The 22,223-nt window shown below is 40.6% G+C and overlaps 1 protein-coding gene across 1 annotated transcript in view; it reads right to left on the bottom strand.

Moving 5' to 3' along the window:
* LOC120397007 (sodium channel protein type 5 subunit alpha-like) overlaps positions 1-22,223 on the bottom strand; it is a 325,327-nt gene that overhangs the window by 271,131 nt on the left and 31,973 nt on the right. The window contains exon 2 of the mRNA XM_039522350.1: positions 1,192-1,510. Within this exon, the coding sequence (XP_039378284.1) occupies positions 1,192-1,458 (267 nt within the window). The 5' untranslated portion in view covers positions 1,459-1,510. The remainder of the gene's footprint in view (positions 1-1,191; positions 1,511-22,223) is intronic.

The raw sequence follows: 22,223 nt of genomic DNA, 5'->3' as shown, positions 1-22,223 counted from the left end.
TGGAGGAATACATCAAAAAATTGAAAATTCTCAGAATGCATGTTTGTGGGTGTTATTTTCTCATCCATGTTATAACATGTTTGAAGTACAGAAAAGCAAGTTGTAGTAAGCAAGTTATGGAGTCATGCTGTCAACAGCCTTTTGAGGGAGCTGTTCATACCCTAGTGGCTCTGGTCCCGCCCACACGATTCTTACCAGGTGATATTCACTCCAGGATGAAATTCACCCTGGTGCAGAAGGGCAGCACACTGCAACAGTTAAATGACACCCAGGGGCGGCTCCAGGCCTCAGCACGCCAAGCGCATGCTTGGGGCGGCATGCTGCGGGGGGCGCTCTGCCGGTCGCCGGGAGGGTGGCAGGCAAGGTGTCTTCGGCATCATGCCTGCGGAGGGTCTGCTGGTCCCACGGCTTCGGTGGACCTCCCACAGGCGTGTCTGCGGAGGGTCCGCTGGTCCCGCAGCTCCACCGAAGCTGCGGGACCAGCAGACCCTCCGCAGGCACGCCTGCGGGAGGTCCACCGGAGCCGCGGGACCGGCGACTGGCATTCAATGGGACTGAAATGGTGCCTCGGCTTTTGCTGTCCCTCTGCAGAAAAAATTATTTTTTTTTTCAGGAAATGATTATATATATATCTTTATTATATGTGTATGATATCCTCCCTCTCCTGTGCAGAAGGCCAGGGCCAGGCCCACAACCACTTAACAAGAAGGGCTAAGGTTAGGCTTAGGGTGACCAGCTGTCCCGTTTTTAAAGGGACAGTCCCGTTTTTTGGAACTTTTTCTTATATAGACACCTATTACCCCCCACCCCCGTCCCGTTTTTTCACAGTTGCTATCTGATCACCCTAGTTAGGCTTAATAATACACAGGGCCTTGGTCCTGGCATGAATTTCAGGCAAAGAAAGGAATTTACAGTAGATAGAACCCACAATTTCATTTAACTCATCTAATGTTCTGTTCTCAAGTAACAATATATAGTCATACTCAATGTTACTTGAACTAAGCTTTTATTCCACTATGTCCCTCTCTTTAGTTCTTTGGAGGAAGTTCTGCCCACATTAGCTCTCTAATCCTTAAAGCAGAAGAAACCATTTTTACTAAATGAGGAAAGACAAAACCTGAGTCCCCGCATAAAATATCTCCCATCTTAGAAAGCAAACGTAAAACAACACACACTTCTGAAGGCTCTAACCTTGTGGTTACTGTAGTAAGGGTCGAGATCCTCCAGTGGTTCCCCAATGAGCTCTGGAGGAAGAGTCCCATAGATACCAGGCAACTTTTTGCAAGCTTGTAAGTCAAACTGAGGCCGAGGCTTTTCTTCATCATCTGGCTGATCTCTGTGCTCCTGCTTAGCATTCTTTGCAGGTTTCTCTGCAATTCGCTTCTCAATAGCGGCCAAGGATTCAGGAGTGAACCGGTGGAAGCTATTAGAACCCGATGGTAACAAGAAGTCGGCCATCTTTTCATCCTGCTTCTTCTGTACTGGTCATTTCTCCAAGTAGGGGAAACAACTAAAACAAAAGGGATCAAGGTAAGTGACTACAGAATTGGCAAGCCAGCAAACAGAACAATGCATGAGTTAGCAATAATCAGGTAACTTTTTGCCCAATTGTATGTGGCCAATAAAACACCAGGGAAAAAAAACTAATTGGAAGAGTAATTCAAATGAAGAGTTGTCTGAGTGATCAAATCTGAAGAGATTTTATAGATTGAAGGTAGAATTTTGAAAAGCACCTAAATCTCATTTTCAAAAGTGCTTTACGTACTTAGGCATTTAAGTCTCATTGAAAGTCATTGGGATTGAGAATCTTGAGTCACTTAAGGGCATTTGAAAATCTCCACCTTAAGCTTCCATAATATTTTCTTACATCATTTATTTTCTTGCAGGGTCAGGAAGGGGCATCTTCCACATTCATATCAGTGTCCTGAACAGCTACAAGTTTTCTCCTGCTTTACATCCCACCACCCTAGAAAAGTGGAGGAACAAATGTTCAGATAAGCATAAAGTTAGTCACCTAAATCCATATTTGGACACCTTAATAAAAGTGGTCTGATTTTCACACACGCTGAGCAATCAACACTTCCAATTCAGCACCTCTCAAAATCAGCCCACTACTATTTAGTTATCTAAATACAGTTTGATTTAAAAGTCTAACTTTTGGCACCCAAAATTAAATATCTTGCCCTGAGTATGCTTCCTCTCAACATTCCCAATTCCTGCCAGAATGGAAAATAAGTGACTGGAACTGGGAATTCTTGCATCTATATTAACTTACAGGAATAAAGTGCAAATGCAAAATCACACCAGAGGAATGATGGACTTACAGATCTTCCCTAAAAGACACAGTGATAGCTGTTAAAATTAATGTAAAAATACATTAATAATTATTATTATTATTAAGAAAACTGGTGTGAATTCATCCCCATGTCAAGAACCTGCACAATATCTATGCACTGTTTAAGTCCCATTGAAGCCCTATTTTGAAGTCTTCAGTGGGACCTAAATGGCACAGAGTCCTTGAGCTGGTCCCCTACCCAAGGGTGGGCTGAGAAATTTTTTGCCAGCAAGAGTAATCTTCATTCTCTAATATGTATCAATAAAACACATATTACATGAGAAATGAAGAGGCTTTTTATCCCACAGCAGCAAGACCATACTTAATGGTACTAAATTAAAATCTAACTCAGTGACAAACAAAATCACTCAGGTTTTGAAGTATGGTACACTATTGCTTTGGCCTGCTTATGCAGGACATGTGTTTTGTTCAGCTACTACTATTTTTCTCTGTTTTCAAATATTATTTGTCTATTTGTACTGGATACATCCTGATAGTTTACTTCTATTAAGCTCTGTGATGACAGCATTTTTTGTTAGCAAACAAACCTTTAACTGGACCCTGTATGACAAAGAGCATATTTATTGACTCCATTTATTTGAGGAAAGGAGTCTTTCAAATAGCTATTGTTTTTCCTGTTCTGACTTTGTTTTAAGATGAATTCATTAGATCGTCATTGATGATGACATATCATAGGGGAATGACTTGCATTGTCCTGTACAACATACTTCACATTGCTGCCAATCTGAACAGCTAGGGTTCAGCTGAATTAGTATACGGTCTTGGGTTCAGATAATCTGTATACTCTTCTTCAGTTATATCTTCCCTTAAATTCCCCAACTTGTTCCCCTCCTTGTATCCCCATTGTCATGAAAAAACAGGAAATTACAAACGCCTTTCAACAAACCAGAAATGAGTTTTCTTACACTCTCATTGTTCTCTGACTCAACACCACAACTGCAAATGGCATTTTCATTCCCATAAATAACACCAGCAGACATGGGCCAGCTAATCCTCCTGTTGTCCTTATAGTGTGAAACATGTCTTAAGTGACGCTGAAGGGAATGACAAAAATTGGTTGGTTAACAGTGGTGGTCTTCTAATACAGGTGGAGCACTGTAGCCAGTACATTTGGGGAATATTTGGGGGTGGTTTCTTAGGACAGAAGTTTGCCTGAATAGGGTAATTCTGTAAACATGTTTGTGTGTACCTGTATCCAAATGGATCTCAAGCGTCTATGCACAACAGAGAGAAGAACAATCGTCCCCTGAACTAACTATGTCAGAAGTAGGCACCCCAGAGCCTATCAGGTGAGGGAACTGCAGTGCTGTTACTGAGACAAAAAATAATCAAATGAACCAACCGACTAAGAGGTACAGTATAGAATATTCTTTTCTTTGGCTTGGTTTATCACCACAGTAGATAAAAAGATTCTGAGAAGCAATGCAGAGAACCGTGAAACAATACAGTCAGGTAGCAAATTCTGACCATCCATTTCCTGCCCATCATTTTCATTGGAGAAACCAGCAAATGCCAGCTGCAATCACAATTAAACATTTGAAAATCATGGGCTTGTGGACCCAGGAACTAAGAGGGGCAAATTCAGCATTTAGTCTAAGTGGGCTAGATTCTCTGGACATGAACGTGCACAGATGTGCAAAGTGAATGTAGAATGCTAGCAAATCAGCATTCCCAACTCATGTACACAGGTAATAGCTTTTGATTTTGATTAATCATGTACACAGATGAAAATTACTACACAAGAAGCTTAATTCTTCCTTTGATGAAAATAGGAGCAACTCTGTTGAAGTTACACTAGCACAAGATTGGTGTGAGGGGAGAATCAAGACCCTAGTACAATGCATTGGAGAATCAGTCCCAGTGGCCCAATTCTAACATGGAACCAAATTTGTTATCAGAGGAGAAGGGAAATGATTATATACTACCAGGGCCGGCTCCAGACCCCAGCGCGCCAAGCGCGTGCTTGAGGCGGCATTTTGCCGGGAGGGCAGCAGGCGGCTCCGGCGGACCTCCCGCAGGCATGACTGTGGAGGGTCCGCTGGTCCCGCAGTTCTGGTGGACCTCCCGCAGAAATGCCTGCGGAGGTTCCGCTGGTCCCGCGGCTCCGGTGGAGCATCCGCAGGCATGCCTGCGGGAGGTCCACCAGAGCCGCGGGACCAGCGGACTCTCCGCAGGCACGTCTGCAGGAGGTCTCCCGGAGCTGCGGGACAGGCGACCGCCAGAGCGCCCCCCACGGCGCGCCGCCCTGCTTGGGGCGGCGGAATTCCTAGAGCCGCCCCTGTATACTACCCCTGTTATCGCCAGAGCTGTAGAGGACCTCTGTTGCTCAGCCCATGCAAACTTTCGAGACATGCAATGATGAGGCAAGGCTTCCTGTCAAACTCTGCGTCAGCCCTTATACACCTTGACTGCATTTTGCTGACAGAGCTGAGCTAGCTGCATATGTATGAGTAGTGCAGCCTTCCTTAGCTGTACACTTCACAAATGTAGCATGAGAATGTGTGGAAAGTTTACTGTGTAAGCGGTCATATAATGCCAACAGACCCTGGTCATCAGCAGGCGGGATCGAACCTGGGACCTCTGGAGCTTAGTGTATGAGCCTCTGCTGCATGAGCTAAAAGCCAACTGGCTGTTAACCAAGGCTGTAGAGCAAACTCATTAATCTCTCTCTCTCTAAGTGGTCTCGGTGCCACTAGATGGGACAGAACACCACATGCAGGAGGTGTGAGAGTTACATACTTCCCCTAGCTGAGGAAGCAAGTCCTGAGCTTCAGAGACTTCCCAGTTGAAATCCTGGACAAGACCTCACTTGTAATGCCGACAGATCCCAGTGGTTGGCGGGTAGGATTGAAACTGAGGCCTCTGGAGCTTAGTGTATGAGCTGCTACTGCATGAGCTAAAAGACAACTGGCTGTTAGCTAAGGCTGTAGAGCAAACTCATTAATCTCTCTCTCTCCAAGTGGTCTCAGTGCCACTAGATGGGACAGAACACCACACACAGGAGGTGTGTGGGTTACAGTCACATCAAAATTAATTTTCACCAGAACACTCTAAGACACTTCTCCTTAATGAGGGCTATTTTCATATCTTACTGACATCTGCAACTCCTAAGGAGTATGGGAATGGGAAAGGGAATTCTACATTCTCTTTATGCTAAAAAATGGCTGAACTATTTTTGCTCAAACTTTTTTTAAAAAACAACAACAAAAAAACCTTCAAACATAGATCAAGCCTTGAATATTTCAATCCAAAAGATGGAAGTTTCAGAAAGTTCTAAGTGACTAAAATTAAAGTGTTAGAATGGAAATGGTTATGCAATCTTAATTACAGCAGTTACTGCTACTCCTTTTATAACCTCTTATCAAGATTTCTATTTACCATCATTTTCGTGCTGGAAAAAGGTTTAAATGTTTTTCATTCTTACACTACACTTATCAAACCTGCTATGTTTCAAAGTATATATTTAACATTGTTATTCTTCAAACTCAGATATATTCAGGAAATGGCCAAAATGATTTAACGGGTCTTTATCATGTCTAATTTCTTCTAATCTATGAAGTACAAACATTTCTACAAATAGCCTGGGTCAGCCCTGATGTTTCTAAATATAGTTTGAAAGCACACAACTTAAAAAGGAAAATCATCAATGACTGAATCAAAGAACTGAAATGCAGGGTTTTTTTAATGCGATAATGGCTGTTGTGACTCACATTTTTCACAACAGAGTCTGTATATTTCCACTCCTCTCAGGCACATTTTTGAAGTGTGAGGCTTCAAAGACCTATCCAACACACTGTGTTTCTGTAGTATCATTATGCATGGAATGAACATTTCTCTCTTTAATCCTACTTAAACCCTGGCAACACCAGCCTGTGCTGATAAAAATGGATTGGTTATGTAAACAGGGTTGATCAGATACCAAAGTACCAACATAACTGGTTCCTATGTCATAGTAGTGAATGGAAACAATCAATAAAATGCTTTCAACATTAAAAATGATTGTATTTGATAAGATCAGTACTCCCCTGGTAACTGTAATCCTTCTTTTACTTTTCTCCACTTTCAGTTTTTATTCTTAAAAGGTAAAGTCACACCAGTGCACAAGATCCATGCAACATTTAAGACTCACTCAAGTTCTCAAAACAGGGCTTATGTGGTGCACAGGCTTGTGCTGGCTCTCTAGCGTTGGCATAAATGGGTCTACACATTTACCCTAATTGTGAGCTCAACTTGAGAAGTGAGTGAAAGTTCACGGAATGTCACACTATCCAGAACAAATGTTGATGGGAAAAGGTACAAAAGAAGACAGAAAGACTGAATTAGTACAAACAAAGACCTACTGATACAATTCAAAGTTAAGATTATGACTGGTAAACAAGAAGAGTAGAGGACCAGAAATCAATTAAGTGAGGAACAAAATATGAAGGGATGGACTCTTCCACCCATCACTCCCTTAGAGAGAGAGACTTCTGATCAAAATTGGCTACTGGAAAGACTTCACCATCATGGCTGCCACACCCACAGTCTCCTGGGACATCAGATCTTCTCTGTCCTAATCCTGAGAGATATCTTGACAAGGCCAGAGAGAGGGACCCAGATGACACCACCACTTCCACCGGTGCCAGCTAAATTCCGAATACCACCTGGGATGTGAGACAGTCAGTCTATCCTACCCTTTCCCCTCTCCATGTGTCCTTTTCTTCCCCAAACTTATTTCTACTCTTTCCTATCCCTGTCCTTTTTCCTTCTGTCTAGTAAGAATCTGGTTTAGCCAGCCAAGACTGGATATTTTGCAACCATGTTGTAAGCCTGTGACCAGAAAGATGTAGCTAAAAGCAATACCATAAGCAGCCCAGTGCTGGTACAAGTTTGCCAATTTTTGGGATGGCTGATGAGACTGTGCTGTGCCACTGTTTCTCCTGTAGTAAGGCTGCAAGTGAAACTCCGTGCCCGAGACAGAAGGTGCATTTCTATCTTTGCTGTTCTTTTCTCTCCCCACTTTGTGTGTGTTTGTTTTGTCTTAAGAAACAAGATCAGACTTTAACAGCAGCAACGCATCTCTAGGAATTCTTCACTTTTTCTCATCTTAAATACTATCTAAAAGACTGTCAAACAAGATGGTTTTTTTTTCCTTCTAAGAACTCTCCCTAGCTAAAGCAAAAGGGAACAAGGAATGCTGTTAAAGCAAAAGCCTTGTTTAATACTGTACATTTCAAATGCTCTGTTTCCCTTCTTTCCTGTATCTTTAATAAAAGGTTAAAATGATTTTTAATGGTGCGTTTGACATGGTACTAAGCATAGAAGATTAGGGTTGGAAGAGACCTCAGGAGGTCATCTAGTCCAACCCCCTGCTCAAAGCAGGACCAACACCAATTAAATCATCCCCTCCAGGGCTTTGTCAAGCTGGGCCTTAAGAACCTCTAAGGATGGAGATTCCTCCACCTCCCTAGGTAACCCATTCCAGTGCTTCACCATCCTCCTAGTGAAATAGTGTTTCCTAATATCCAAACTAGACCTCCCGCCCACTGCAACTTGAGACCATTGCTTCTTCTTCTGTCAGCAGGCTGAGGTCTCTGTATAACAAACCCTGAACCTTGTTTAACTCCATTTAATGTAGGACAGGGACTGGGTAATGTTCACACCTTCGACCCTTTGGGCCCCTATATTCCATCTAAATTAATACAACACTACACATGGGTGACTTCCACCATAAGGGCCTGATTATACCTTGGGCAGCACACCTGTGCAGGGGGATAATGGGGAATAAGACCCAAAGCCCTTATGTTCCTCCATTTCCTCCCCAGACCTTGAGCCAGAGTGCCCAGGAGTTTGCTCCTGCTACTACACCTGGTGATGGCTAGCAGAAAATTACCACCCCTTGGAGCCAGAGGGAAACAGGGAGTCACAATTCCTTCCCTTAGGTACCCCTCAGGCAGCACAGCAACAGGCTAGTTTTTTATTGTAGTCTGTGACTCTGTGACACAATCTAGCCCTAAATGAGAGGCAGGATAGCCTGGTGACACCAGTGCTAATCTGGAGCTAAGGAACCTGGGTTCAGTTCTCTGCTCTGCCCCAGATTCCTTCTGTGATCTTGGGGAGGGCACTCTCTCTCTGTGTGCCTCAATTCACCATCTGTAAAATGGGGATAATAGCACTTACCTACCACACAGGTAGGTTGTTAAGATAAATACTTTAAAGATTCTCAGGAGTGCAGATGCTATGCTAGGCGGAGGCATGTAAGTATCTATTGTCAGTGTTCAAAGGCTAATGGCCAGACTTGGCCAGCCTTGCTCATGTTGAATAGTAAGTTACTCCTCAATTACTCCCATTGATTTCAATGGGACGCCTCACAGAATAAGGTAGTACTAAACATGAACTACCATGACAGAATCTGGCCCTTAACAAGCAATAACATTTCCATTTGAATTATATTAGATGTAAAAGTTAAACAAAAACAAACTGAGCCCAATATTCCAAAGTTGTATTTTTTGTGTAAGATATATTTAGGTTGAAGTGTAGCCATTGTTGTCTGCACAAGCCCCATGGGTTTCTTTTAAATTATTTGATGCTGTGCATCACACTTGCATTTCCCCCCCCCCCTTTGATATCTCTTTGGCATTTTCCTTTGGCCCCCAGAGTGAAGTGCTGTCTCCAGTGGTGCAATACATAGGAATACTGGGATAGGGACATGCAGAGTGAATGATGAACATATACAGTTTAGGGTTACTGGCATAGGTACAGAAACTCATATGTGCATGCACACACTTTATTATCCAGTTTATGAAGAATGCAAAAAGGTATGGAATGGGGTGATATAAAGGTTCTATTGCCAGGAGTTTGGGATGATTTGATAAGATAATGTTTTCAAAAGCACTTAAATCATTTAAGAACTTAGTCCCACTGAATAAACAATGGGATCTAGGTTCCTAAGTGACTTAGGTTCTTTCAAAAAGTTTAATCACAATCCACAAGATGCATTTTGCAGCTTAGTGCATTCACATTGGTAAAGTACTTCAAGTTCCTCAGTTGGAAGATGTTATGGGAGATTCTCTGTATACTGAATAATTTCTATGTTGCTACCGATGTATATGTTAAGAGGGCATAACACATGAGAATAAGAGGGGTGAACAGAATAAAGAAGTCCTTGAAACTTCAGAGAATGCACTCATTACTTCTGCAAAAGCTGATGACTGTTTTTTGTGGGTTTTTTTCAAAAAGCATAATTTAGTCAAGTCCACAAAAAATGATTTACTTAGGGAGTGTTCCTAACATGGATTATCATCGGCCAAATCGCCATCTGGTGTAACTCAGCATAACTTTGCTCATTTCAATGGACCCACACCAATTATAATGACAGAGGTTGTAGTCTATTATGACTAAAGATAGACAGAAAGGAATGCTTTTAAAATATATAAAAACCTTTAAGATTACCACATATGTCAGAAAGTATGTCACTGGTGTTTTTTATTTTAAATTAGTGCTCATGAAAGATACAAAAGGCAAAGGAAGCTGAAGGCCTGTGTTTATTTTTAGAATAAATACAACACAAGCAGCAACCTGAAATTCTTAACTCTTCTTTGGTGTGTGTGCTAAGAGAGTTCCCACTTGTACAAGTAATTAAGCCCTTACTTAGCCTCTTAGCTGAAAGTGCAGACAGGGATATTGACAATTGTGGTGGTAGTTTTTGGGACACAAACACTCTGTTTGTTAGGAATGGGACTAATTCCCCAATTTATTTCACATAATCCAGGGAACAGTTAACAGATGGTAATGACTTGCAGTCCCTACTAACCTGGGTCAAATTCAAGCTAGTGACCTACAGATGAAAGGTTTTATATCATGTTACCAATCCCCTGAGCCACACATACCAAACATTGTACTCAGAAGAAAGGAACTAAGAAGTGTGGGTTTCTGAAACTGTCCAACAAAATATCACTGAAGTGGCTAAGATTTTTATTATTCCAGGAGGATAGTTTTTAGGAAATGCACAATATTGAAGTAATGGGCCACACTGATACTGTCATGTAAACCCAGGTATGAGACTCAGTTTCTTTGTTACATGCTTTGCCAGGCAACTCTACAGGTTATGACATCACCTAATGCAGTAATGAGACGCTTCTTTCCTAAAATCAGACATGTTTGTACACCTTGTGTATAAACCAAAAGCAGAACTGGTGTAAATAAAGGAAGGACACAACTTAAATTACATTCATGTCAGGATAAAGCAGCAGCCTCCATAGTACATCAAAAATGAAACCTCTGAATAACTGACCCACAAGCCCTTTATCAGCTTCCAACCAACTCTGCCTCCACTGTATCTGCTTGTAAATCCAGTTTAATGAGTTTTGCTGGCATCTACTGTAGCAGAATCATTGCATTCTGACATTACCATTGACTTATTGATAAGATAAAGTCTTCTGAAAACTAACATGAGCTAACAGGAAATGAATTCAGAGGATTTCATCCTCATATTGTAGTAGTATTTGGAGACTGAAATGTTATGCCTAGAATTAAATACTGGTAGCAAGTAGCAATTCTCTGATGATAAAATACTTCATATTACTTTTAGTGAGCTAAAATATACTGCTTTCTTTTCATGTGCTGCTATTTCAAATTATACAGACATTATACAAATAAGTCAGAGGGAAGCAGTGCTGTACAGTTACTGATGCACATCTGTATAGGTTTCCAAATAATACAATTCACTGAAGCCCAACAGGTTTTGGTATCTATTCTGCATAATCATCAGAGATTGACCTCAAAATTAATTCACTATAAATTACTCAGACTTCAGATTCAGGACAATTTCCCACTTTGTTACACTGAAAACAATGGCGCTAAACCAGCATAAAACTGGTGTAATGGAGTGGAGCACTCAGAATCTATTCAGCCCTACATACAGTTACTACCTTGAAAACAGGAAGCACCTGTATGATGTCATTTAATAGCTCCATATTGGGCCAAATCCTACATATACTACTCACATGAGCAGTCCCATTCACTACACATATGAGTAAAATATGCCAGATTTAGCCACTCCTATGTACTTTCAAAAATAAATTCTAACAAATACAGGATGTTATGAAATGATGATTAAAACATTCCCTACAACTACTATGTGATAGTCATTGCTGATAAATAAAACACAGCTTTGTACACTGATTCCTTAAAGTCATGTTCTATGTGACTGGTTGGGCCTTTTTTGGAACTGTGATACCTGTAAGATCACCCACAGAGTACAGGTCTAATCACCAATCTAATCATCAAAGCTACAAAGAGGTCTTTCATTCATTGGAAGAAATAATAGAGCTGCAGAAACAAATCAGCAAACAATATTTACATATTGGGTTGGTCTGAATTCTGAGAGCAAAAACAGGGTCTCCATCAATTGGCACTGAATTAGGACAGGAATAAAGCATGAATTTCACATTTAACAGAAACCGGGGGAAATATAGCAGTCCCCATTTCACATGAGGCACACAAAGAGAGACTGAATTAGATGATCTAGGAGAATACTAGATATGAGAGAGAGGGGAAAGATGGGAGATGCAGACTAGTTAGTCCAGCATATATGGGAAGCACCAAGGACCCTAGTACCCCTCCATGGCTCCACTGGACCAATAGACTCAGTCTGGGGCACCAGACTCCACCACACATTTTCCCAACTGCCTGCAATATCAATGGGCTATTTATTGCTGATTTTTGCTCAGACACAGTGATCAGCTACTTCCTTTTGTCCCCCACTGCACCTCCATCCTTCTGCAGCCCATCCTTCCTCAGACCTGGAACCATACACCTCTCCTTTTTCCTCTCAGCCCCTTCCTACCTACTCCTGGGACATCTCTCTCACCCTGCCTTTCATCTCCATCAACAAATCACCCCCACAAAGCTACCCCCACCTCGCATAAACCCTCTTTCTTCCCTTACTCCTTTCACCAGGGTTCTTCCACATACCTTCTTCCACTCCAGCCCTTCACCCCGCAATGAGTTTTAACCATCAAGTTGCACACATAGCTGGTCCATGTGACCTTATTGCTGTCGCCCTCTTCCCAGTTGTCTTTGATTGTAAGTGCTTGTGAACAGGGACTGTGTTTACCTATGTTTGGACAGTGCCCAGCATGGTGGAGCCCTGATCCTGAGTGGGACCTCTGAGTGCTACTGTAATATGAATATTAACAGGCGACCTGTGTGAGCAAAATTCAAACTCACACATTGAGAAATACAGTAGCAAAATTAGCTTTGTGGGTAAAGGAAGTGGAGGTCCTATGCATCCGAAGAAGTGAGCTGTAGCTCACGAAAGCTCATACTTAAATAAATTTGTTAGTCTTTAAGGTGCCACAAGTACTCCTGTTTTTTTTAAACTGCAGAAGGAGAGCATAAGAAAGGGAGTTTGCCTTTCTTTGCTGGAATGTGTTGAAAATTTGCTTCATTATTTGGTGGAATGGAGATTTGACAGTATTGTTTGGAAAAGCTGGCGGATATCTCACTCTGATGGAGGGAAAGAGATTCTTCTCTCTGGGAGAGTGAGAGATTATTGTTTTCTAAGGAGGAACGATAGTCTGCCTGTTTACCATCTAAAATTGTGTATGTCTGGAGGCCAAGTTTAGCAATCAGAAAGTTAAGAACTGACCTAGGGTCTGGGGGCCAATCCACAGCCCACTTAAGCCAACAGGAATCTTTCCTTTAACTTCAGTGGGCTTTGGGGCCGTCCCCAGGAGTATGGAAGATGGAAACATTTTATTTCTGTCACTCACCTTGAATACTATTTCACAATTTCATTGCCTCTGCATGGAAAACCCATGTGGAAGCTGATGCTGAATGACAGCTCATTGATTATCATTACATAATGCTATAACCAAGTTTGTAAATGAGACAGATGAAGGTAAGGAAGTGGGGGAGGGGAGATGGTAAACATTTTTATTTTCTCTATTTTCAATTATTTTTTTAAAATAAATACTATGGTGCAGAGGCTAAAAGCTACAATTTCCCTTTCTCCCAGCCCAGCTGCTGTACTTTGCAGATAGCCTGGCTGCTTTTACTTAAATTGAACTGATGCTGAAACAACACCTAGGCTTCGGTGCTTAACTGACTCAGGAACCTGAATTGATTTTCAATGAGACTTAGGCTCCTAAGCACCTAAGCCATTTTGAAAATTGAATCCAGGCTCCTAAGTCACTTAGGCACCTTTGAAAACTTACCCCATACCTTTTCCCTACACTTCTCATCTGTTTACTATGAATTATTTTTCCTAATAAAGAACATGTTCCATAATTTTTTTTCTAAAAATCATAAATTTAAACATTCATCAGCCTTAGTACAATTACTGTGTACATTACATTGACTAATAAGTCAATCTAAACATGCATTTGTGAGTAAATAGTGCATGCTTGGTTGTTGGCAATACTGAGAGGGGCCTCATACCTTACAATGCTCTGAATGTGAGCAGCAGTGGCAACCCTATTATGGCTTCTTGCTTAATTTAGGTTATGGGACCAAATGGTCAATGAGTAAAAACAGAAACATTTGAGGAGATCATCTCATGCTTCTTGGAACAGAAAGTGTACAGGAATGAGCTGGAAACTTGTTCAGACGTCCTAAATGAACAGTCATTTTAAAAAAAATATACCGAGTAACTGACTCAGAGAGGGAAGGCTGTGCATCAGGGATATACCTGGCCATGGTAAATTCTGAGAGATATACCCCCGCTAGGGAACCTCATCCATAGAAGAGAGTGGAGACTTGAGGCAACTGAAATACAATTCCTATGGGGCAGTGGGGCAGCATAATTGACAAAAACTCAACGTTTTCTGGGTGTCGGGGGAAAGCAGAAACTTTTTAAAAAAATAATTTAGTCAAAAATCCAGTTTTCCATCAAAAAGCAGTTTAAATTGAAGTTTGTCAATCAGCCCAATTACTCAGAATTCCCTTGATAGACAATTAAACCTTCTTTAACACTGCTTTTTCCTGCCAGAGTGGTGCAAAACAACATGATCAGGGCTGAAGGATCTGGCCTCTCCTATCAAGAGCACTGAATTATTTTGGGGAGTATGATGCAAGGACTATGTTATGGTTTATGAAGCGTTATAGAATAGGCCACAGAAAAATTAAAAAGGCATCTTTCCTTGTCCAGGTCACAGTTTGCCAGCTCCAGATGCCAGGCTGTTGGGATACAGACTAACACAGCTACCCCTCTGAAACCTGTCAGTATGATTTCAGTTACCCTGTCCTCCACCTCCTCAAAGGAATGAGCTAGCAGAGAGAAATGCAGATTACTAAGGGAATTCTACAACAAAGAGACCTTATATAGCTATAAGGCAACCCTGACATCAGTTTTCAGAGTATCTAGCTTGAAAAGCTAAAATGCTGAAAATCACAACTGCTCCTCCCAATTCCTAATTTTCCCACATCTAAATTGAACTGAAAATTCATATAAAAATATATAGAAACCCACTTAAAATTGTTTAATTTTTTACTATCTCTGTCCTTAATAAAAGTAACCTAGTTTAAAATAGAGTCCCATGTATTTAACTCTTCAGTTTATGCACCTAAGTTGATTATACCACTTGCTTTGTGGTATTGTACACCTGTAGCACAACATCTCCAATCTGGAGTGCTTGGCACTGGCTCTGCTGCTACAAAGATCATTCTCCTTGCCCATCACTCTGACCATGTGACCCTCTCTTTTCATCCCTCCATTCCCCCTTTTCTAATTCATCAAACATAAGGTACTTCTATTCACTTTCACAGCCCTTCACAACCTATCCCCACTCTACGTGTTATTTCTTACTCACTATTGAAATATCAGCTCGAGTTTCCTTTGCCCACTTGTTACCTTCATACCGTCTCCTGTGCTCCCCCTCATACTTGGGAAGAGTTCCCCATAAACATCCACAAAACTAATGCATCATCTTTCTTCAGCTCCCCCCTTAACATCTCCTTTTTCATAATGCCTACAAAATACTTGACAATGAGATCACAGCCTATTATGCTAACCAATATTGTCTCATTGTTCAATGTCATGACCTGCAGGTCTTGAACCAAAGTCCACAGGATCCCATGTGTCCGTGGGGTGGAGAGTGTCCACTCAACACCTGGCTGGCATCAGCCAGAACTACAACTCCCTGAAGCGCAGCTCAGATAGCAGGCTCCATCCTTGGGCCTGATTGGCGGAACACCAGAGCTCCAGGTTGGGCTGCTTCTCCTACTTAAGTCAGGAGGAGGAACAGGAATTTGTCTATATAGCTGGGCTCCACCCTACTTAGGGCTTCTTACCTAGCACTACGTGCTCTTGTTTCTTGATCCTGATCCAGACTGATTTCTGGTATCTGACTCTCAGTTCCTGACCTTCTGGTTCTGAACCCCAGGTGGTGTGGAGACCTGGCCCCTCGCCCTATGCTAACCACAAGGCTCAGCTGCCTAACTCCTGGCCCTGACATAGTCCCCCGTTTGTCTGTCTGCATCAGTTGTCTCTTATCTTAGCCTGTAAACTCTCTGGGGCAAGATTTCTTTTTGCTCTGTGTTTGTACAGCACCTAGCACAATGGGGTTCTGGTCCATGACTACAGGCCAAGGTGCAATGGTAATACAATTAATAATAAAGATCAACACAAAGACTACAGTTGTATTTGGTTCACTGAACCCTCCCCTCATTCCCACTTATAAGTGCATGTAGGATGCCTAACATAGTCTAGCCCAGAATGTGTGTAATCTGAGGGAATACTCATTGCTAGGAGAAAACTAACTTTTTCCATGTTCTAATTAAAAAAATCTTTACACTTTCAAAATTAACATTATAGCCTCATAGATTTTGTATTTAATTTCCTTTGGGGCTGGATTTCTCCCTCCCTCCCAAAAAAGAATGGCTATGGAATTACAGCAATATGAAAATCTGCTGTACATAACTCCAGAAACTACAACTGTCTCTCAGATACACAAAAACCCTAACTCCTGAATTGTTATTCTGCAACTCCAGAGGTTTCACATTCCAGAACACTACTCTGTAGTTACAGGAGAAACCTTAATAAAGCTGTGGACCTCCCCAATGTGGCACTGTAGACAGGGTGGATAAAAAAAAGATTTTTAAAGAACAAAAAAAATCAGATTTTTTTTAATCTATATTGGATTTCTTTGATAAAATGCTTTTTGAGGAAAAAAACCTATCTAAAGATAGTTTTAATTAAGATACATTATAGCTCAAAGATATCTCATGATGGAATAGGGATTATACATTCTAATTCTATAGTATGAGACTATATATTCACGTAATGTTTAAGAAAAGGTTTGTAAATGAGTTCCAATACTTCATGGATTAGGGACTCAATCTTATGGGTTTCCATGGGCTCCTGTATAGATTAATCTTTCGACCTACCCAATGGGACTCAGTGCTCAGTTTAGAAGATACCATCAGAGATGCTTAGTTTTGCAGTTCTCAAACTGTGGATTTGTGTCTCCAGAGATAATGTGCTTGTTAACAGCAAAAATGTTTTAAAATAATGTATAGATGTGAGAAATAACAGACCTCAGCCCTACTGTCCCTCTGCAAATTTGTGTACACAGTCAATCCCTTACCTCTCTCTAAAAGTGCAAAGTTTCAAAAAGTTCAAGGAGAAGAAGTCTGGAGATAAATGTGAGATGGAGGGACAGGCAGTAGAAACAAAAGTGAAACTGTTTGAGCAGCATATTCCAGAAGTCTTGAGGTCTTTCTAAGCGTAGCCTTGATTGATTTGAGATCTACCATACCATTCTCTCACTAGAAGGGAAAACCTATAATGGCAGCAGGCTGTAAAAGACGTAGATTGGGAATATTTTAATGAAGTTCCTCTACCTGTGGTAAGACAGGAATACATGCAAAATGCAAACAGTGCAACAAAAAATGCAAGGCCTGGTTGCCCGAATGAAACAACATCATGAGAAGTGCTCCTCCTCAGGAGGAAGCTACGTTGAAGATGATGAAAGGAACATGTCTGAACATGCAGGATCTTCAGGTTGGTAAACTTTTTTATTTCATACTTCTTTCTTAAGGACTGCCTGTCTTCCTTCTGGACTATTCTTGAATTCTCATGTATGGGCAAAAACTATAGTTGTTACTCTATGGTACTGTCATTTTAGATGCAGTTGTGATAAAAAAATACATAGCTGAAATAGGCAGATCTTCCTTTTACAATTTCACCTTTAAAGTGGTACTGAGTGTCAATGAATGCAATGAGTAATACTAAATAAGAAGTATGGTAATAATAATTAAATAACTGCATTGACTTATTATTTTTTTTAGGAGAATCCACCCTTAACATACAGGATTCTGAAGACTATCCACCGTTAAGATCACCATCATTTTCTATAGTTTCAGAGTTATCTGCCAATGATAGTGTTTCAGTCACATCATGTATGTCACATAGCCACAGTATATCACCTGTAGCAAAAAGGAAAAAAAAAATCTCCCTCATCCAGAAACAACCATAGATAAGTTTGTGATAAGAACCAGCAGATTACAAAAAGAGGTAATTGATTAAAAATTGCCTAGTCTGTTTATGAAACAAACTCCTTTCTGTATGATTGAGAACCCACACTTCATTAACATGGCTCAGTCATTAAGACCAGGATACAGTCCACCCAACAGAGCAGATGTCGCAGGCAAATTGCTGGATAAAGTGTATGAAAGAGAAATTGAGCAGTAGACAAAAAGTCTAGAGGGTAAAATTGTTAACCTGAGTCTTGATGGGTGGAGCAATGTCCACAGTGATCCTGTTGTCCAAGCTTGTGTAACAACAGAAGAAGGGAATGTCTTCCTTACAGAAACAATTGATACATCAGGAAATGCACACACAGCAGAATACTTACAAGAAGTAGCAGTAAAAGCTATAACAAACTGTGAAAAAAAAATAAAATGTCTAGTACGCAGCTTGGTCACAGACAATGCTGCAAATGTATCCAAGATGAGAAGAAATTTAGAAGAGACTGAAGAGAGTCCCAAGCTAACAACATACGGTTGCAGTGTTCATTTGATGCACCTCCTAGCCAAAGACTTCAGCCTTCCAAAAATAAAGACTAATGTTGTTGAAACTGCAAAATACTTCTGTAACAACCACTTTGCAGCAGCTGCTCTGAAAAAAGTGGGAGGAACCAAGCTAACTCTCCCACAAGATGTGTGATGGAACTCAGTCGTGGACTGTTTTGAGCACTGTATCAAGAACTGGCCTAATCTGATGACAGTTTGTGAACAAAATCGTGAAAAAATAGATGGCACTGTCACAGCCAAAGTTCTCAACATTGGGCTTAAGAGAAATGTTGAATACATGCTGAGTACCCTGAAGTCTATTTCTGTAGCCTTGAACAAAATGCAGGGAAATAGCTGTTTTATTGCCAACGCTGTTGAAATTTGGAAGGAACTAAGTGAGATCTTAAAGAGAGAAATATGCAATGACAGAGTTAGATTACAAGCATTAAAAAAACAAATGGGACAAGCACTATCTTCAGTTCATTTTCTTGCAAATATTCTCAATACTCGATATCAGGGTCAAATCTTAACTGCTGAAGAAGAGGACTTGGCAATGACATGGACATCCAGCAATCATCCCTCCATAATGCCAACTATAATAAACTTCAGAGCTAAGGGTGAACCATTCAAGAATATATGTTTGCTGATGATGTTTTAAAGAAAGTCACACCAGTGAACTGGTGGAAGTCACTTAAGCATTGGGGTTCAGAGACTGTTAAAGTGATAATCTCACTTTTAACAGCAGTAGCTTCATCTGCTGGTTTAGAAAGAATATTTTCTTCCTTTGGACTAATTCATTCCAAATTGAGAAATCATTTGGGACCTGAAAAAGCAGGAAAGCTTGTTTTTCTTTTCCAGATTATGAACAAACAGGAAAATGAAGGTGAAGACGACCAAGTTAGCTGCAGAAGCCAATATTTTAAATTTCTGATGTTGACCTGGCTGACGTAGTCAATTTAATTTTGGGTTTTTTTTTAAATATTTCATTTAACTATTTTAGTTTTAAACAATTTTAACAAAAACAAACCTGATTTTAAAAAACTTGAACGTTTAACTAGGTCAAAAATGTATATGCTTGTGTTTGCTGTTGAAAAAAAATCCAAAATACATAATGTTGTTGTTATAGTTAAATAAAACAATTTAAATGTCTGTCTGGTGATGTCCTCCTCCTAATACAGCATGGCAAGAAAATCCTCCTGTTGAATTGGAGATAGTTCACCTCCCAGTGACTTCATAAATATCTGCTTCAATTACCTTTGGTAAATGAAATAACCAAAAAATCATTCATTTTCTGAAATAGCTGTAAAACTAATCTGAAAAGTATTCAAAATAAATCACTTTAAAAATGTATAATGTGTACCTTCCAAAAATGAAACCTACATCCATCTCTGAGTTGTGAAGAATATGTATTAAGGTTATAACAACCAATAAGAATGCACTTTTACGTAGAAATCCATGATTAAATCATATCTTCCTGACTAGTGATTTAAATCAATTCCACCCTGACTGTAGAGCAACCACATAGTATGGCAGATAACATCACTATAGGTCAAACAGAAATACTTTATTGCTTGTGTCTAAACACAGAATTTTAATCATTTGTCTTAGTTATTTTGAAAGTTGTTCCCCTGACTAAACTCACTAAGAGTCTATTCCTCACTGACGTTTAGCCACATGAAAAGTCTGATGTTTTAAAGTTCAGCCACTTTAGTTACTTATGGGCAAACATTCTTATGGATTATTTTTACAAAGAGGCATGCTCAATGTTTGCAGAAAAATTTACTACTGGTGCTAATGGGCAAAATGCCACTGGGAACCATTACATCAGCAGAGAATTTGGCTCTTTGTTGTCTTTTTTTAAATACATGGGGGACACTCCAATACTAAGCTGATGGGCAACAGTCAAAAAAGGAAGACCACAAAAATCACTATTGTCTGAAACTTGTAACAAGGGGTAGGTAAAAACTAAAACCAATGATTGTTATGAATGAACAAGATTAGAGAAAAATGTTTCACTCCATGTTTTTGGTTGTTTGTGCATTTGATAGCACTTTGATTGACTATGCAGAGGAAACTACAAAACCAATTACAAGAAGTTTCCTTGGTTTCTGTGGGTCTTTCACATAGTAATAGGGGAGAAAAAGACATTTTTAAAAATAGGAAAATGTGCCATTAAAAACCACAAAAATTGACAGCAATTCTGGGCCCCAGGGCCAGGGCTGTCCTTGGGGAGGGGGGGCAGGGAAGAAGTGATGAATCCGTCACTTCCAGGACCTACCGTCACTTCTGGAACCAACCCTGCACCAGCCCATGGGGACCCCCAAAGCATGGGGCCTGACCCTGGAACGGTCATGCGCACCTAGGAGCCCTGCGGCCTGCCTGGGCAATTTAAAAGGGCCCAGGGCTCCTGGCCACCGCCACTACTACAGCAGCGGCGGCATCTGGGGGCCCACAGGCCCTTTTAAATCGCCCAGGACCCTGGGAAATTGCCCCCTTATCGAGTCTGATACTGTCTTCTGACAGTGACCGGTGTCAGATGCTTCAGAGGGAATGAACAGAACAGTGTGATTTATCAAGTGATCCATCCCCTGTTGCCTAGCCCCAGCTTCTCACACTTGGGAGATTTAGGGACACACAGACGATAGGGTGGTGTCCCTGACCATCTTGGCTAATAGCCTTTGCTGGACTTATCCTCCATGATCTTATCAAAGCAGAACTACTATATAAAGCTACGTTTCAGGGTTGGCAGAATAGTCTAGTGAATACTAGGGCTGGCTGAAAATATTCCATCAAAACAGATTTTTAAATGGAAAAAAATGGAGGTTTTGACAAAAAGTTTTTAATGAAGAAATCTCCATGGAAAATTTTTATTTTCTGTCAAATAAAATTGAAAACTGAAAACGTTTTGTTTTTTCAAGGAAAAGCCAAGATTTTCTCTGTGTGTGTATGGGTGGGTGGAGGTGGGAACATTTTCCTATGAGGTCTAATGAATAGGAGCACTGAACTGGGACCCAGGAGAACGGAGTCCTATTTCCAAGTCAAACAGACATCGAGCAGCTGTGTGACCCTGGGTGAGTCATTTCATCTTTGCACAGAGGACATCTATTGCTATGTGTTTGTAACTGTACTTAGAAAATGGGACTCTGATCTTGGCTGGAGCCCTGTTGGTTCTAGTGTAATATAAATAATATTTTAAACTCATTAGATTTCAAGTTGACAATATACTTTAAATTGATAAAGTATCATTTCCCAACCTCCCCCCTTGTCTCACTCAAAAACCAAAAGAACAGACTTTTTTTAGGTTTTAAGTACAAAAATCCAGCTTCAGAATTAGACTCAAACATGGAAACCATCAACCAGAGAAAAGGATCTTTCTGAATTTTGAGTGACTGAAAATGAGGTTATAGCAAAAAAGTTAGTGAGCTGCAACCTTGGTTCTAGATTTTGTTGGTAGAACAGCTTCAAAACCTTGGAGCACAGTAAACAAAAACAAAAAGGAGGCAGACAGTAAGACTCTGCCTAACTAGTCATATACAAACATAAAGCACTTTGATTCTGATGAATAAATGATGATGGTCTGCAATCCAAGAAACTGCAGAATACCAATTGTTTTTAATCTCAGAATAATGATGGGATAAAAGTATCCTAAAATGATCTCCTGGGCAAATGGGCCAGTTGCATTTTGTCTCTGGAACCTTGATTATTTAAATGGGCTTTTATTTAAAGACTTTCATCTTAGAGGAAAACTTATCATACTGGGGCCAATTTCAGGCCTGGCTGGCACCACAAAGGTGATACTGCATGGTGCATCTTCTGCCATTGGAATCCCACCACCCAGAGGGAGAAAGCCAAGGAAGAGAGAGAGTGGAAAGAG

The sequence above is a fragment of the Mauremys reevesii genome, linkage group 2 (genome assembly GCF_016161935.1).
Source record: "Mauremys reevesii isolate NIE-2019 linkage group 2, ASM1616193v1, whole genome shotgun sequence".
Taxonomy (NCBI): Eukaryota; Metazoa; Chordata; order Testudines; family Geoemydidae; genus Mauremys; species Mauremys reevesii.
This window is presented reverse-complemented; position numbering and strand designations above follow the sequence as displayed.